Below are 17,966 nucleotides of genomic sequence, written 5' to 3'. Positions count from 1 at the left end.
CATTCAGCTTTAACCTAAGTGTGATCAGAGGACTTCCAGGTATCTGTGAATAATAGCCAAGGCATTTTCTAATTTTTTAATAATTTATCATTTTATTTTAGGGGTGGAAATCACTACTACCTTTGCCCAAGTTATTATGCTTTCAAATAATATTAACAGTAATCTAATTTAATGACAATTTAATGACACATAAAAAGTGGGTTATTTGCATGAAAAATTAAAAAATTCTGTCTCCAATAAATCTCATTGGCTAAATGTATTAATGTGGCTAATTTTTATCTTCTAATGAATCTGTCCTGAGTGATTTGATCAGGTTTTTACAGTTAAATGGGACCTCGTCAGTAAATCATTAGGTTAGATTACAGACATAAAACCCAGGTGCTCTGCTTCCGTTTGCTCCTGCTTTTAATGTAGCATATTTTCTGACAGCATTTCTTGTCTTTTTAGAGCAGACGATTGCTTCTGTGCCACGCGAAAGCTGGACGCAGCCTCCACAGAGGCCAAGTTTCTGCAGGACCTGGGCTTTCGGATGCTCAACTGTGGCCGCACTGACCTGGTCAAGCAAGCGGTCAATCTTCTGGGACCTGATGGCTTAAACAGCATGAGCGAACAGGTCAGATCTGCTGATACATGCAGAAACACACTTGTTATGGCTCTAATGACAAGAACCACAAATGTTTACTCATTCTAATTTTGGTAACACAATTTTTTTTAGAAACTACCGAGGACAGATAGCAGCTCTCATAAAGCCTGAACTGTTCTACGTTGCGACATTGGCAGCAATTCGATTTTAATTCATTTTGCCACTATGGCAGAGTAATATATGGCACATTTTTCAGTGTGCTGTTATATTACATTGACAATATAACAGTTACACAGTGGCTTAGTGGTTACCTGAGGTTGGAGGTTTGATTCCTACTTCCACTCGATATGTGGTGTTTGCATGTTCTCCCTGTGCTTCAGGGTTGTACTCTAGTTTCCATTTCCAGTCCAAAGACATGCTTTCTGACTGGTATCTCTAAATTGTGTTTATTTCTGAGTATGCCCTGCACTAAGGTGGGTCCAGGATGCCCCTAGCTTCATGCCCTGTATCCCCGGTGTAGGCTCCATGTTCCCCGTGACCCTGTGCAGAACGAGCGCTACCGAAATTGGAATTGATTCCGCAGATTCTGTACTGAATTTTTTCGAATTGTTACAATTTTGAATAATGTACAGAATGTTTTACTTTGTATTTTAAGTTTTGTTAAGTGCAATCCTACTAGCACTGTTATATTTATCAGACTACTGTATTTTAAGCACTCATCTATCCCATGATAAATAGTGTGTATCATAGACATGTACAGTATTGTGGTACATGGCATAATTATGTTTCAGTTAGAACAGTATCTACATCTCTATATGCAAAGACACTGTAGTTACAGTAATGAGAAAAATCTCCTAGTTTGATTGTTTGAAGGTCTTCATGGTGCTTCCAAAGATTTACAAGCAGCCCTTCTGAAGTTGTGTCAGGAATGCTTGACTCTCTTTAGAAAAGCACACTGATATCACACAGATTCCTCCAAGCCACTGTTTGTGTTAGACCTTTTTACCAGCTGCAGGCCAACTAGATACCAGCAGTTCATGTCTTGACTCTGGCGGTACTTCACATATCCTGACAGGGATCTTTTTCCATTTCTCTCGGGACACTTGGGAGACATTATAGATATTAATATGATATGTTGTTTATTTTTTTTGTTATTAGTTTGAACATGTAACAACATAATGTAAGATATAAAGATTATTTGATTCAATTTTGAGTCGACTCATTTGCTTTCAACTATTTTCACTCCAGCTAACAGTTTCAACAAGCTGCAACTTTCGTAATAATATCAGCGCCATCGTTCTTGTCATCTTGTAGATGCAAAAAAAAACAAAAAAACAACAACATTCTGTAACACAGCGTAACCTGCGTTGCATTTTGTATCTTTGAGTGAGAGAAAAAGGAAAAGAAATGTCTGTGGTGCTGTTGTTTTAAGGAACTAATGAACCTTACTCTTTGATTTTTTTTTCTATTAAGTGACATCAGAATTGTGCTAGCAAAGTTTTTTCACAGGTATAACAAAAATCTATACCAGAATGAAAAATATTAAAAACATTTTCATCTAAACGTATTTAATGCTGCTGGAGTTTTTCTTAAATAGTAGTTCAAATGAATGCTATATTAATAATAGTGTTAAAGATATATTTTGTGTATGATGTCAGCGGATAGAAATTTGCATGAAAGTATTTAATTGTGCATGAAAACAAAATAGAAATAGGAGAAAAGAAATTACATTATAAGTAGATCATAACCATCTAGAGATGTGATGTTGTGTTTCATCACTTGAAAGTACTTTAGGAGGAATTTATATAACACTTGAAATAGACATGTTGAACTTAACTATTGTGACTGGTCAAGCAGAGGTACACATGGACTCATAGAATAGCTGAAGTCTGGGAGAAAGCCAGAAGTTCACTTTCTATCGATTCCCAACTCTCTCTTCCTCTACTGATGATAAAGTTTCTTCACCCACCACCTGCTTTCTCTTCCTAACTATGCCACTATTACTCCTACCCAAGAGGTTTTAGTCCAGAGTCTGGCTGTTTAACACAAAGCAGAAAACACTCAGAATTTGATCATATTGTTTAGTTTAAAGTAAGTGAGTCCTACAAAATTACATTTGAAGAATTTTACATTGGGAGCAGATTTTATTGTGTCCATCAAGCCAGCTAGTTTTCTACGTATGTGCACAACCTCAAATAAATGCTTTTCATTGCAAGTGAATTACTAAATTGTGTCACAAACATTGTCATACAGTAGTGTCAGTTCTTTTATGGTAAAATAATAGTCTTGTGCAGATATTGATCATTTCATTTTAAATGTATTAATGCCATGGTGTGAGAATCAATGGGAGAATGTAAACATGGTTGGATTTTTAATGTTCTCTGATTTATACATAAGCAAATTGACTACACTCTTAAAATGAATGGTTCTATATAGAAACTAAAACTCTACTGTTTTACCACTTCCTGATTCTTGAAAAAAAAAAAATAGAAAAAACCCAGTTGGATTTTTGAATCCAAGTTAGATATTTCTTTTGAGAATAATTTATGAGTTCTTTATTGTGAGTTCTTACCTCTTAAGTGTTTAAGTTTTTCTAGAATTTTCAATTCTATATAGAACCCCAAGTCAATTTTTTTTAAAATGTATACAGCTTTTTGTGTGTTGTAAATTTGTTCTGCAGCCATTTCTCTATTGTGTAAATATCAAATCTTGAAAGATTTATTTGCATCTTCAATGTGATTGGGATACAAGCAATTAAAACTCATTGAGAGATCACAAGTTTAAATCTGATAATCTGCAGAAAGAATGGGTTAGGATGGGCTTCTCTTCCTCCCTTTTCAGTTTGAGAGAAACCTGTCAATAATGGGTGTTTGTTTTCTAATCTATGCAGAAAGAGGGCAGACAGTGTTTTCCTCAAAGTGTGTTACACTTCCCTGTGATGCAGCATAATACGCTGTTGGAAAAGATGTGGATGGTTGATTTCATGTGCCTCTGAGGAAACTGGTGGATGGATGGTTGATAGGAATTGGCAGATGAATAAATAGGGAAGAAAATGACAGAAGATCCATCCATAGGATCATAGACCTCAAGGTGTGTGTGAAGTGATGTGAAAATCTGAAATATTAGATTGCATTAGAAAAGTAATAATAGTGATATGACATAACAACGTAAAAGTAAAAAAAATATGGTCAAGGTGGATGATTTTTTTCTTCACACAAGAGACTCATTTTCTTGCATTCCTGGACACAGTAGAAAGAACAAGGCTATATGCTGTTGTTGATATTTTACAGTCTATACTCATGAAAGATGACACACAAAGAGTAAATGCACTTGTTTGTGTGAGTCTCAGGATACTGGTTGTGCTAGTTTCAGCTGTTGAACCCTGACACCACTGATTGAGACACTGCAGACACTGCACGTACTCGTGGTTCATGTGGTTGTTATAATGGTGTTTATTGTTGAGTCCAGCTGAGTCTAATTGGAGTTCTCTGTAGAGCAGGGTCCAGTCGACTCAGTGTTATTGTGAATCTCTGATAAATGTTAACTGTTAAATGTTAACCTACAGTAGGCAAATGGCCTATTTTAGCCTTTAAACCCTAATCTATTTTAGACAATTTCACTTCAGATTCCAGTATTGCCGTCTGTACAGGAATTATCACTACAGTAGTGTTAATTTCGTCAGACGAGACGAGACGAAATATGTTCGTCAACAACCTTTTTTTTCATGACTAAGACGAGACGATGACAAGACTGCACCACTGTCCAAAAACGCTGACTAAGACTAAATTAACATGCATTATTGTTGACGAAAAAAGACGAGGCGAAAATGTTTTGTATAAAATAAAAACTAAGATAAAATCTCTCTTCATTTTCGTCTACAATTGTCTCTGCTTTTTCATCAGCTGTTACGCCTTTAAAATATTCAGAACGAGTTCACGGCTTCGCGCTGTTTAGTGTGTGCGTAGAAACAATTCGTCCACACGCCGCTCAAAAAAAAAACTCCTGAGCGCAAGTCCACCCCTGGTCCAGGCAGGCGTTTTGTGTTAAATTATATTTCCTGTCACTGCGCAGGCTCTTTTATTGTACATGACAGCTTTACGATTAAAAGCAGTATCAATAAAGTAAAAAATGTGATGTGCAGTCAAGTTCGAGTGAAATATGTGAAACACTTTTTTTTTACTGAAATGTTTATCAGTAATAATCTCAGTAATAATGTTATTTTAAAAAAAAAAAAAAAGACTACATTTTTTTGACTAAAACTAGACTAAAATTAAAAGACTTTTAGTCGACTAAAACTTGACTAAGATACCTTGAGTTTTCTTTTGACTAAAACTAGACTAACAAAAAAAGATATGTGAATGATTAAATATGACTAAAACTAACAAGGACATTTGGCACAAGACTAAGACTAAGACTAAATTAAAAATAGGTGACGAAATTAACACTACACTACAGAGGTTCATACACAACCATAATTTGCATAATATACAAACCATAATATTGTAAACTTCTGTATCTATCTATCTATCTATCTATCTATCTATCTATCTATCTATCTATCTATCTATCTATCTATCTATCTGCCTACTTGTCTGTCTGTCTATCATGTTTATCTATCTATCAATTTGTCTGTCTGTCGATAGATAGATACAGTAGATAGATAGATAGATAGATGATAGATAGATAGATAGATAGATAGATAGATAGATAGATAGATAGATAGATATTTATGTTTCTATTATATGTATTATTTCTAGATATCTTACACTGTTATTTTTATTTTACACTGTTTTGATCTATAGACTTTTCTTTGATGATATTTCTCTTACTTTCGCTGTTGTGTTATCTTGAATTTCCGCTACAGGGGATTAATAAAGGTACATCAGATATCGTCTCTCATCTCAAACAAGGTGAATTTTGTAACCTTGAGTTTTTATGCAAATCAGAGTATTTCTAATGATGACCAGATTCCTTTAAAACAAAACCCGCCATCATCCCCTCAGATCCCAGCTATATTTTTAAACTTTATTGTCTTCTGTTGGTTTTCTGCTGAGTTAATTGAGAGTAAACATGTCATATCTTGTATAACTTGTAAGATTTAGTTTGAATCTGTTATGTGTGATATAGCACTTTAAGCACCAGAGCAAATATCCCTTTTATTTACTTCTCGAGCACTGCATCTCTCAGATGAACAACTTAAGTCTCCCGCGTATTTATATGCGCTATAAAGCTACCAGTGCTAGTGTGTACACATCATCTGACTATGTTTGGAAATAAATAAGGAAAGTGGAAATAAAACAGGGGGCATATTTAGAGTTAACAAACCTCTTAGGGATATTTTGATGAATTTGTGACACTAGGTTAGTTTAGGTGAGACAGCAAGCCTTGCTATGTGCAAGCGGTTCTGATATGACCTCAATTGCTCACAGACGCATGCAAAATATGGAAATGAGGCCTGTTTCACCATGGCTGTGAAACAAAAGCTTTATTTTCTCTCCATTGGGAATAAAAATTGTATTAAACACAATGCTGTGTATTTTTGAAACCAGTTTACTTACTTACTGATACTTTATCACACAATGGCATTTATTTTAAAGATACTTTTTTTTCTGTTTGTAATCAATCGTGTTGTTTTTCTGAGTGATAAATTGTTCTTGAGAAATTGTATTTATTGTATTTAGTTGTTTAATGGGTACAAAATTGCAATTTTTCAAGTGATTACAAAATATCTACAAATTGATTTATTCTCTGTTTTCTAATTTCCTGAAATTTATTATTCCAACCTTATATAATTTATTGAATTATTTCATTTCAAGGTGGTCCTAATCACAAATCACAAATGAACAAAACATTCATACATAACACAACAAATACACAACAACAAACACAACCAGACAGTCTGCTCACCCTCACGTACTCACACTCTCAAACTTCAGCTACAACAAAGACCCAGATAATACACAGTTTGCATCACCATAAGATAAAAAGAAAAAATAAATAATACATACATGAGAATAAACAGAATTAAATAAACTGTTAATCAAAAACATAAACAAGTTGTTTTAAGAAAGCAGAGAGAAAATAGAAAGGAACGGAGCGAGGTAGACACCATTTGTTTTATGACACAATTAAATTCCTCTGTGTGTGTGTGTGTGTGTGTGTGTGTGTGTGTGTGTGTGTGTGCAGGGAATGACCCCACTCATGTACGCATGTGTCCGTGGTGACGAGGCCATGGTACAGATGCTGCTGGACGCTGGGGCCGATATCAACAGTGAGGTCAGTATGAATCAGAGGATGTTATATATGGAGCCCAGTGTGTCTTTATAGCTGGATCCTGTTCTGTATCAGTAGCTGATGTCTGTCCATGTTCTTCTCTTGCTGTCAGCATGCCATGTAAAAAGTCTAAGTGCTGTATTTAACCCTTGAAGCTCTCAGTTTAAACCAACACAGAGCTGTATTTATTCCTCAGCCTTTACACACCGTTCCTAATGTAGCTACTGAATAATCTGCTTGATAATTTAAGAGAGAGTTTGAGGGGTTAAAAGTGTGTCTGCTTAAATATTAATTATAAAATCAATAAAGAAAGGATTTACAAATACAGTATATTATTCATTTGCATAATCCATTTTGTTTAAATTTTATACAAATTCATCCCAAAGTAGACACACTTAACTTATCGTGTCCCATTTAAGTCAAAATCATGAAGTATCCCATACAGCCCGAACTCAGATGACCCAAAGTTTATTAAAGCCTGTCTTGGCAATGGAAAAGGCTTCATGGATTTGACTGTGTTTTGATCTGTTTGTGGTTTCTTGTGGAGAGAGTGACTCTTGAACAAAATGCCAAGTGCCTGTTCAGAAACGAGCGTTCTCGTTTTATAACGCACTAAAATATCACATTTAGAAAACTGTGAACTGAAGGGTATATATGTGTGGCAGCCTGGGAAAACTGTTTGCTTAGGGAAAGCGTGACATTTTCTACTATGTATAGTTTTGAAAAGTAAAGACTTTCCTCAACTGAAATGTGTTTTGTGAAGTTCTGGAAGTTCTTACATGTTAAAATGGAGAAAATTGGACATAAAGATTCACAGACATCATGATAAACATCATGGATCTGATTACAAATAGCTATCAAACAACTGATGAAAGTGTGACATTCACTGTGTGAGGAAATTGCACGTACCTACCATGGTTTCAGGCTCACTGACTGTTCCAGAAACAACCTCTGCATGAAGATAGACTAGGCCAAAGTTCAAAATAAATAGATTTCCCAGCTTTCCCAGTCAATAGATTGTGTCCCAAATGACATACTACACCTTACACTTATACTATGTGATTAAGCGTCTTGTGTATGGATTAGAATGTGGTTGTTTTTTTGCAAATTGGAGCTTTAAACCGTTTCTCAGCTAAGCATTGCTAAATGATCTCAAACACAGCTAATGTAAAGTAAAGTAAATTTTTAAAACTTTGATATAATAAATCTCACACACCTTGGACTAATTTACAAAAAAACAATTCTTGTCTTCGGCTATGTAAATTTAAAGGCCTATCTGCTAGCCCTGCGCCTGTTGCGCTACATAAACCAAAACGTTCAATAACTTCCTCATCCAGGTAGCTGTGAAGTTATTTCTTCTTGTTGGAATTTTCAGTGTGAACTCTCTCACTACTCACAGTATGTATACTACAAAATGTGCATAAGTATGTGATTTGGGACACAGCTTTAATTCCTGACTTGTTTTCCCAGACCCTCATATACTATCCATAACATTTCCAAGCTGTCAGTGTCATTATTCATAGCTCAAAGTCATGACTGTTCAGCTACTCACAGATAGCATCTTTATGTAAGCATACATGATTAATAAATGGATTTTTGCCTGATAGAAAGCACAGCTAAGAGAGAAGCAAAGGATGTTTAAGTCCCAGCTTTTGGCACTTTGCTTATGAGTCATTCCTTAGTGTGTCCTCCAGCATTTATGATCTCTGCCAATTATCTCTCCTCCAGTCTATCTGTCACTACCTTTAAAACTTGCAAAGAACCCTGCAGATTATGGCCAGGTCTCTGGCTAAAGCACTGGGATATGTGTGAGTTATTATATGGAGAGTGAGGAAAGGGAAGGCTAGTTTTCAGCATTGGGTGGATTTCTATTATTAAAAAAAAATCCTATAAGTCTATTCTTAACTGTCTGAGGTTAGCACAGGGGCAGGTGGGAAAAAAAAGCTGTCTCCAACTTTCCGCTCCAACATTCCTCTCAGTCACTTCTTTATATTTTTTCCTTGCTTCTCTTTTTTTTTTCTTCCACGTCCAACTTAACTCCAGTGTGTAATGGCTGAATGCTATTTGTTTCCCTGAACTTCCCCTATATGACTTCCCAGGTTCCCAGCTCAATACACAGACACCCCTCAGTTTATCCTGACACCAGGCAGGGGACTCCACTCACTTTCGCCGTGTTGCACGGACACGTCCCTGTCGTGCAGGTAGTAATGACGCGAATAATTCAATGCCTTCCATCTCTGCACTCTCCTTCAATTATTATTATTACTTTTATTATTATGCACTAACATAATAATACTGGCAAAAAATACTCCTGTGGACTGGATGTTTCTCTTCAGGCTGGATTTAATGAGTCAGTAAACAGTGCATAGCAGGATGTTTTCTACTAAAAGCACTTGAATTTTTTAAAGAACACGTATATACGTACAGGAGCGTTTGTTCTCTTAAGAACACAGGCGCTCTATTACCTCTGAAGCAAAAGCCACATGCTTTGTTTATGTTGTATGAGTTCTCCTACTAACTGAAACCATTCATTTAATGAAAAGGCTTGTTTTCTTTTGGTTTTTTTTTTTTTTTTGTGTTGATTGTGATTTTTTTCTCTTTCCTCCGTTGGTTGATTTTTATTTTAGCGCTATGATTAACAGAAAACCAGACTAGCAGGAGATGTATGCATGGAGTAGATCACAGCCTCCCCATTGCAGGCGATCAGTAAGAGCTACAATAAAGTCTAGTGCTACAGAATTCGTTCATCTTATACCGGTGTCATTATGCATAAAATATTTATGCAGCTACAATGTAAATAAAGCTGCAACTAACAAGGATCAATCAATGAATTTATTAAATTTACTTCAATGATTTGATCTTTTCAGTTGATTGGTAAAATTTATTATTTTAAAAATAGCCCCATTAATAAATACAACCTATTAAAAGTATTTTTTTTCCAGCATTTAATATTAGTAAAACTACTACAGGACTCAGATTATTAATTAAAGTTTAATATAACTGACATTCTTCTGTCATGCCACGAGAATACAAACTGCTTATGTCGATCTTTTATATTAATACAAAAAATATAATAAATGTTTTTAATTATAATTATAATTAATTATAGTCATTTTTTATAAGGAATATTTGTAATGAATATATACACACACTTTTTTTTCTTGGACACCGGTGTCAAACCAGTTAATGTTACAGACTCCGTTACCCACAGATCGCTGCGGCCTACGAGTATGACCTCACAGGACTCATCTTCCCACAAGGCATCTGCACTCCCACACTTACAGTCAATGTCTTTCGATTACTTTATGTTTTTATTTATGGAAACTTATGTTCAGTATTCAAAAACCTGTCATGACAATTAGAGTTAAAGAGAAGAAAGATGTTGCTATAACTTAATAGGACTGTCATGTTTCCCAGTGATTCAGTTGTCTCTATCACTGTTTATTAGCGCCTTTGTTTCCTTTGTTTCTTTGTGAAGTAATGTGAGACGTTTCTGAGCCTGTCTACTGTTAGAGATATTCTGTATTCTTCTTGCTGTATTTCCTCCCAGCAGAGTTTTAGACTGATGGTATTCCTAGTCTGTGACCTACTTGTACAAGTATGGATGTTTTCACTTTTCATACATTTCATTGATATAAATGTAACTGTAGATATCTCAGATCGACCATCGGCTGCTTTAGACCTGTCTTTTGCCTGGAACATTGTTTGAACTGTTAAACTAAACTCACCTGCACTTGCATTCAAACAAGTTTAGTTTTCTGACAGATTTGAAAACAGGTGAACAGAATTAGAAGGACAGCGACTGTAAGCGTAGGAGTACAGATGGCTTGTGGGAGTGAGTCTGATGCGTCCATGCATGTAGGCCTCGTGATCTGTTGGAAATGGAGTCTTTGATGTTAGCGAATGCGACAGGTCGAGACTCTTACCTGCAGTTCAAGCCTTATTTGTTCCGTTTCGGCTAGTCAAATTCAAAATAAAGCAAAATAAAGTTTATTTTGCTTGACGTATCATTTCTGGTGTGCGGACACAAAAATTGACTCAAAAGCTTCCAGCTTGGTTGATGTGAACTGAAAGCAGGATAGTGACCTCAACATATCACTAAATATCTATTCTGTATAGTGTGTGTGTGTGTGTGTTGTGTACATTTATCAAAACACCTGCATGGAAAAAATACTTGACTGCTTGTGTTGTGTAGTGGCGTAGTGTGTGCTACATTGTGCTTTATAGATTATCTAATTGATAATGAAATCTTATTGCCTACTTTTTTATTGTAATTTATCGATTTTGACGTTTGATGTTGCAGCTCTGAAAGGAACTGCTAGGAATCTATGTGCTTTCAGACGTAACAGGACGTCGTCTCGGGTAATTCCACGTGGAAGGGAGGGTGAAGGTAATTAGAGTTGTATGAACTGCTGGATTTACTGAATATACAGTATACAGTATATATCTGTTCACTCAGATACTAATAATGTCAACATAGCAGCATTTTTATTAGAAAAAAATCAAAATGTTATGTATGTTTATATAAGTTGTCAGAAAGTGCTTATGGCGAGGGGAAGAGGGATGTCTTTAGATTTGAAATGTTACTTTCACCCAGTTACACGTGAAATTACCCAAGTCCTGTTATGGCTGTTGAGATGAACAATTTCAACTCTTTCTCTTTTTTTTATACATCCTCCGTAATTATGCTGTATTTGCTTTTGTAGAAATCTAACAGATAGAGACACAGTATAAAAATGAGCATTTTCTTTAGAATGATGTGTTTTGTCTGTTACGGCCTGATCCACGCTAGCTTCTACTGGACGCCCGAGCCAATGTGGAGGGAGCGTTGCAGGATGGAGCTGAGAACTACGCGGAAACACCGCTCCAGCTGGCTTCTGCTGCAGGTGACACAGCAATCCTCAGCAATGTGTTATTCATAAGAGGTTTTCTTTAACAAGGGTTACATGTGAATCTAGATGTTGCTTTATATCCCGGATTTGTTTGTGGATCGAGTAGCTGGAGTCGAGTCAAGCCGTGCCAGTGACACGGATGTTTTCTCTTACTCATAACACACTTAGCACTACTTGACTGTATAGTCTATAGTTATATTAAAGATACTAAAAATATGATTTAATCACATGATGATTTAATCTGGTGTAGTATGAGGAAGAGGAGATTTCTTCCTCATGTTGTGTCAGGGAGTTTTTCCTGGCTTGCTCATTAGAGATCTGAAGTTGTTTAAAATTTGATCAGGTTATTTAATGCAGTAAATAATGTTGCCAAATATTCTGGAAATAATCGTACAATAAATCGAGACAAAAATATGGCAATAATTTTCTCTTCAACTATAACACAAAATCCAAAGAGAGGCATGTCCATGAATATGAATGAGGCCAAAAGATTTTCATTAAATTTACATAAACAGTGTCTTCATCATTCTGAAAATCACTTAGCTACAGTAGTTGACTTCCAAGTCCTCATACAGGTGGCATTACTTGATTAGGCGCTAAGCTAAATGTCTTCTTCAATCCTTTCTCTATAGCTAAAGAGGATCAAGGGTTGAGCAGGAGATCTTGCATACATGTTGTAAGAGTGCTATAAGTAAACGAATGTGTGATTTTAAGGTTGTGTGAGGTTCATGACATCAAAACTTCATCAGCTCTTATTCCTCATGCTCAGTTTGACATACAGCTGGTCAGATACCCCCAGCACCCAACATGCCAAGGACGGGACACTGATTTGCATTAGAAAAACAATCAGCAGGAGTCTGTGAAAAGGTCCGCAATAAACAGGAAGTGGCAAAATTCTTATCTCGGTTGTTATGTTTCAGAGTGTTTTGTACAAGTATTTTTTTGGACTTAATTGCAGTATTTGTACGTACTGAATTGTGATGTTAAAAACAAACCAGATTCAATCAAGTCTATAAAGATTTTTAATAGAAATGCTTCCAATGCGTATTGTAGTATATTGTAATTCAGCACCAGATTTAATCAGTGTGTAGAAAAATAAACCCACATCGTAGCCAAATGGTCAATATTCGTTCAAATGGCATGTAGCTGAACGAATATCTGCTGCTGGGGAAAGTCACTGAACATTGGCCGCATGTCAACTGTAGACAAATTTTCATCCGTCTCTGAAAAACTTTGTAGAAATGCACTGTTCAATTCAGATTTGCACTATTAAAAATAACCCGATAAGTAGGAGAAATGTAAGTCTGGACCTGCTGACAGACCCTGGGATTTTATTTAAGGGTTTACGATTATATATTACAGTGTGAGGTATTACTCTTTTTCTTAATACACAAATCCATCATCAGCTTGGCATCGTGGAGTGAGAGCAAAGATTATGTGGCCAGTGTTCTGGCATCCTGTTCAGTTACAGTCGACTGAATTAGTACAGATTCAAGATAGAGAGCATTAAAAAGGGGAGAAAGAAGCTTCATCAAATTCAACAAAGGAAAATCGACTGAGCTCCATTTCGAAAGCACAACGGCGTTAATTAAATTCACGTTTTATTCGTACAGTGCTTTTTACAGTAGACACTGTCTCAAAGCAGCTTTGCAGTAATCTTAATTTTGATTGCTAATGTGCAAGGCAAGGCAGAGACAATGGCAAGATGATTCAGCTTTACAAGAGAATTTGTTGTCTTATCTGGTACACTGTGGTTTCATGTCTGGTAGATTCACTGGAAGAAATAAGAAACTGTCTGGACTGTGAATAAGAGGTCATTTGATGTATTCCATCAGTGTTAGAGTCAGCAGCTTTGGGGTGTTTAGAGAAATAATCAGTGATGGTAAGTTAAGTCAAGTCTTTATGTGTCGCATCAAATATAAGTAGGACAGAAGCGCTAAACTGATGTCTCTAATGTAGTATAATGTAAACTACTTATTCTAAACAGTTATGTCATGACATGAGGAGGTTTATGTTTACCTTTTTTTTTTAATCAGACTCACTATAGTGACATGTGCACTGTTTACTGGTTCATCATACAACTTGTAAATTGTAGAGTGAGATCTTTGTCACTCTCTCTTTGTCTGTCTCTCTGTCTGTCTGTTGGTCTTTCTCTTTCTGTCCCCATATTTGTCTGTCTCTGTCTCTCTGTCTGTCTGTTTGTTGGTCTTTCTCTCTCTGTCTGTCTCCCCGTCTGTTTCTTTGTCTGTTTGTCTATCTCTCTGTCTGTCTGTTTGTCTTTTTCTCTCTGTCTGTCTGTCTTTTTCTCTCTGTCTGTCTGTCTGTCTGTTGGTCTTTTTCTCTCTGTCTGTCTGTCTGTTGGTCTTTTTCTCTCTGTCTGTCTCCCTGTTTGTTTGTCTATCTCTCTCTGTCTGTCGGTTTGTCTATCTCTCTGTCTGTCTGTTTGTCATTTTCTCTCTGTCTGTCTGTTTGTCTTTTTCTCTCTGTCTGTCTGTCGGTCTTTTTCTCTCTGTCTGTCTGTCTGTCTGTTGGTCTTTTTCTCTCTGCCTGTCTGTTTGTCTGTCTGTCTGTCTGTCTGTCTGTCTGTCTCTCTCTCTTTCTTTCTCTCTCTCTCTCTCTCTCTCTCTCTCTCTCTCTCTCTCTCTCTCTCTCTCTCTCATGACCTTATGGTTAGGATGCTTTCGGGAAACTGGACCCACATTACTCGTACTTATTTCTCAGCAGAATCTACACAAGGCATGTTTCAGAGAAAAGCTTAATTACTTTTAGTGCTCCTAATGCAGATGCAGCACATTTCCATGTTACTCATTATTCTCATTTTAATTGGCTCGTTTTTTTGTTCAGGTGTATTTAGCCCAAAAATGCCTCAGGAAAAAGAACAGCTTTTATCTCAAACATAATCCATCAAAACACAGTCAAGCAGACCATAAATAACTCGTTTTCAGTGTAATCGTTCAGAACAATGTCTTCCAATCTTGGTCCTCAAACAACCCTTTTCTGTGTATTTTAGTAGATTCCCTACTCTTACTCGCAGAAGGTATCACGTCGGCTCATAAACATGCACTTAGTAAAGAAGAGAAGGGTTTTTTTTGCAGCATCACAGGTGTAACCCATTTTATATTTGTCTGTTAATTAGAAAGTGAGTTTAATCACCTGTGTGTTGACAGCACAGAAAATACTTGAATGAAAGCCCTGATTGATGCACGTGTATGTCTGATAGTGTGATATGGCACTTTGAACAAATGACAATCAATTATCACAAAGCTAATTTCCAGAAAGATTGGACACAGATTTTGAAAAGCTAAGACAAAAAAGAAAACACGGGAAGAACCAGATACTTCTGGGGATTATAAATAAATCCCCGTCTCCAGTCATATACAATAAAGTTCAGTGGTTCATTACGAGTAATAACATGGTAGATTATTAGGAATAGTTGAATAAAATGTATTTACTTGTTCTTTGCGATGTTTACAGGCAATTTTGAGTTGGTCAGCCTGCTTTTGGAGAGGGGAGCGGACCCTTTAATTGGAACCACATACCGCAATGGCATTACTTCGGCTCCTTTAGGGGATATGAACTCATACAGCCTCGCTGCAGCACATGGGCACAGGTAAGACACATACACACACCAGTGCAAGATGATGAATTAGGGGTGTACTCAATGCCATTGTATGCCTTTACTAAACAAACAGTAAAGTAATCCGTCATCAGTTTATCAGAAGAAGGGATGAACCCGAATACAGTAACGCTATTCTGTTATATCTGTTTTTGTACTTAGATTTAAACTAGAAGGATCTATATTGATTAACTAGGTTTCTAACACCAATGTCCTTTCCAAATCAGGGAGCTGTTGTATATAGTAGACAATAGACCAAGATAAACATCTAATAATAGTTGATCAGATTTGATTTATTTATTTATTTTTTACATTCTGGAAAGGTTAGAAAAGTTCACTGGGCTTGCTGTCAAAATCTACTATGTAACTGGGACTCAGTGTTGAAGTGAGTCAAAATAGAATCCTTTAAGTAGCATTTCATTAGAAAAGCTTTTTTTTGGCTCCATTTGGGTGGTGTTGGATTGACTCTGAACATACCTGGGGGTTTAAAACACCACAGACATGATAAAGAATTCAGTGTGGACACACACAGGTGTGAAAAAGTGCTAGTTGTCCCACCCTTAGCAGCAAGAACTGCAATCAAGCGCTTGCGATAACTTGCAATGAGTCTGTTACAGCGCTGTGGAGGAATTTTGGTTCACTCATCTTTGCAGAATTGTTGTAATTCAGCCACATTGAAGGGTTTTTGAACATAAACCGCCTTTTTAAGGTCATGCCACAGCACCTCAATAAGAATCAGGTCAGGACTTTGACTAGGCCACAGTCTTCATTTTGGTATTTTTCAGCCATTCAGAGGTGGACTTGCTGGTGTGTTTTGGATCATTGTCCTGATGCAGAACTCAAGTTTGCTTCAGCTTCGGTATATAATCCACGTATAGCATAAATCACTTTTTTTTTAACTTTGTGAAACAACTATTAGTAATCTAATGACTACTTTGTTAACTTTTACTCTAAATCTTTAGTCTTAATCTTTTTATACTGAAAGTATTTATCACACAGCAAACACCAGCTACTGTATAAAGATCAAATACAAAACACACACAATCACATTTGCATTGTTTTTTTTCCTCTTCATTCATGCAGCCTTGGCACAATTTTGAAATAACACTGGATAAAACAGACCTGTGTGTATGTGTGTGTATCCTGAGGATCTTATAAGAATAGTATAGAAGCTTTTATTTGATCACATATACATTACAGAACAGTGAAATTCTTTCTTTGCTTATCCCAATTTTGGAGGTTGGGGTCAGATAATACAGTGCCCCTGGTTCAGTGACGGTTAAGGGCCTTGTTTAAGGGCCCAACAGTGGCAGCTTGGAAAAGCTTGGGCTTAAACACTGATCCTCTGATCAACAACTTAGAGCCTTAACCACTTGAGCCACCACTGCCCAAAGTGATGAATACCAAGTCTCAGGTTGAAAAAAAGTTATTTTATATACTTTATTAATTATAAAAAGATCGATTTCATTTAAAAATATTAACCTGTATGTTCACTGTCTGTGATTGTTTTTGCTTTTCTTAACTGTAAATTCTTCATTGTTAATTAAAATAAAACCTCCCTGCAAAATCATAAGGACTCTAATGAAATGCTTAAAAGGAATATTTTGACTCCCAGCATTGTAGTAGTTTTTGACAGCGAGCCCAATTAACTTTTCTGAACAAACCCCACAACTGAAATAAATCCGATCAAATAATATTAGTCTGATCAAATATTATCCTCCGGTCACTTTGACTTTGAGTAATAAATAAGTCAATTTGACCTGAGGGCCACACAAGTATTAAATGGATTTAAGAACCCAGTGGAAATGTTAGATATAAACAGTTTTCAATAAACACTCTTGTATCAGAGCTGGGTAAATTACATGTACAGAAACATCGTTCCCCAATGCGTGGGAATTGTAAAGTGTGTGAATGTGGACGCCCACTCTTCCACTCGCACCCAGGCTCGGCGCTGCATAATGAAGGCTTATTGAAATTCACCGTAACAATTGGAACCGAGAATCAAATGCATTAGACATCCGGCATTTCCATTGCAATCTTTAGGCAGTCGGTCAGACCCATTTGAGTTGGAACAATATTGTAGCCTGAGCCAAGTTTAAGAAACCTGCTTCATTGTGCTACGAGCCCCTGAGACATTTCAGACAACGAGACTTATGTTGATTTGTTGCTTTGCGTAAATCGAACCAGACATTCTCAGAGTCAGAGTGTACTTTAACTGAGTTATAATCATGCCCCCGAGCAGACAACAGTAAAATGTGCAAAAGATTATTTTCATTTCTTGATAAATGAGTCATAAATATTAATGGGCTCGACATCTTTTAAAAATGCACGTTATATTTTACAGTTTTTAAACTCTAGCTCATCTTTCGGTTGGTAAAAACACCGTGTCGGCTCTGTGTTCATCATTTCGAGCTGGAAAACTAAAGCGAAACGTGGGGATATGAAATATTATGAATGGGTACAAGTAATGATGCATCGCTGTCATGGCATCACATTAACCAAATGTTCTCAGAAGTTAATGTTAGTACATTAATAATTTCCCCTATTCCAGTAATTGCATTTTTACATAATGTGGCTTTCATTACTGTACATTTACTCCTGC

General features: G+C 36.4%; 1 protein-coding gene across 3 annotated transcripts in view; it reads left to right on the top strand.

The window, feature by feature from the left end:
* The window catches only part of btbd11a (BTB (POZ) domain containing 11a), a 194,326-nt gene that overhangs the window by 163,154 nt on the left and 13,206 nt on the right, over nucleotides 1-17,966 (top strand). For 2 of the 3 annotated variants that reach the window (XM_060889542.1, XM_060889541.1), the window contains exons 5-9: nucleotides 448-613; nucleotides 6,770-6,859; nucleotides 8,956-9,057; nucleotides 11,649-11,742; nucleotides 15,223-15,358. In XM_060889542.1, the coding sequence (XP_060745525.1) occupies nucleotides 448-613; nucleotides 6,770-6,859; nucleotides 8,956-9,057; nucleotides 11,649-11,742; nucleotides 15,223-15,358 (588 nt within the window). The remainder of the gene's footprint in view (nucleotides 1-447; nucleotides 614-6,769; nucleotides 6,860-8,955; nucleotides 9,058-11,648; nucleotides 11,743-15,222; nucleotides 15,359-17,966) is intronic. The other variant, XM_060889543.1, reaches the window with a different exon arrangement.

Source organism: Tachysurus vachellii, chromosome 16 (genome assembly GCF_030014155.1).
Source record: "Tachysurus vachellii isolate PV-2020 chromosome 16, HZAU_Pvac_v1, whole genome shotgun sequence".
In the NCBI taxonomy this organism is placed as follows: Eukaryota; Metazoa; Chordata; class Actinopteri; order Siluriformes; family Bagridae; genus Tachysurus; species Tachysurus vachellii.
The sequence above is the reverse complement of the archived record's forward strand: the minus strand, read 5'-3'. Positions and strand labels throughout refer to the sequence as shown.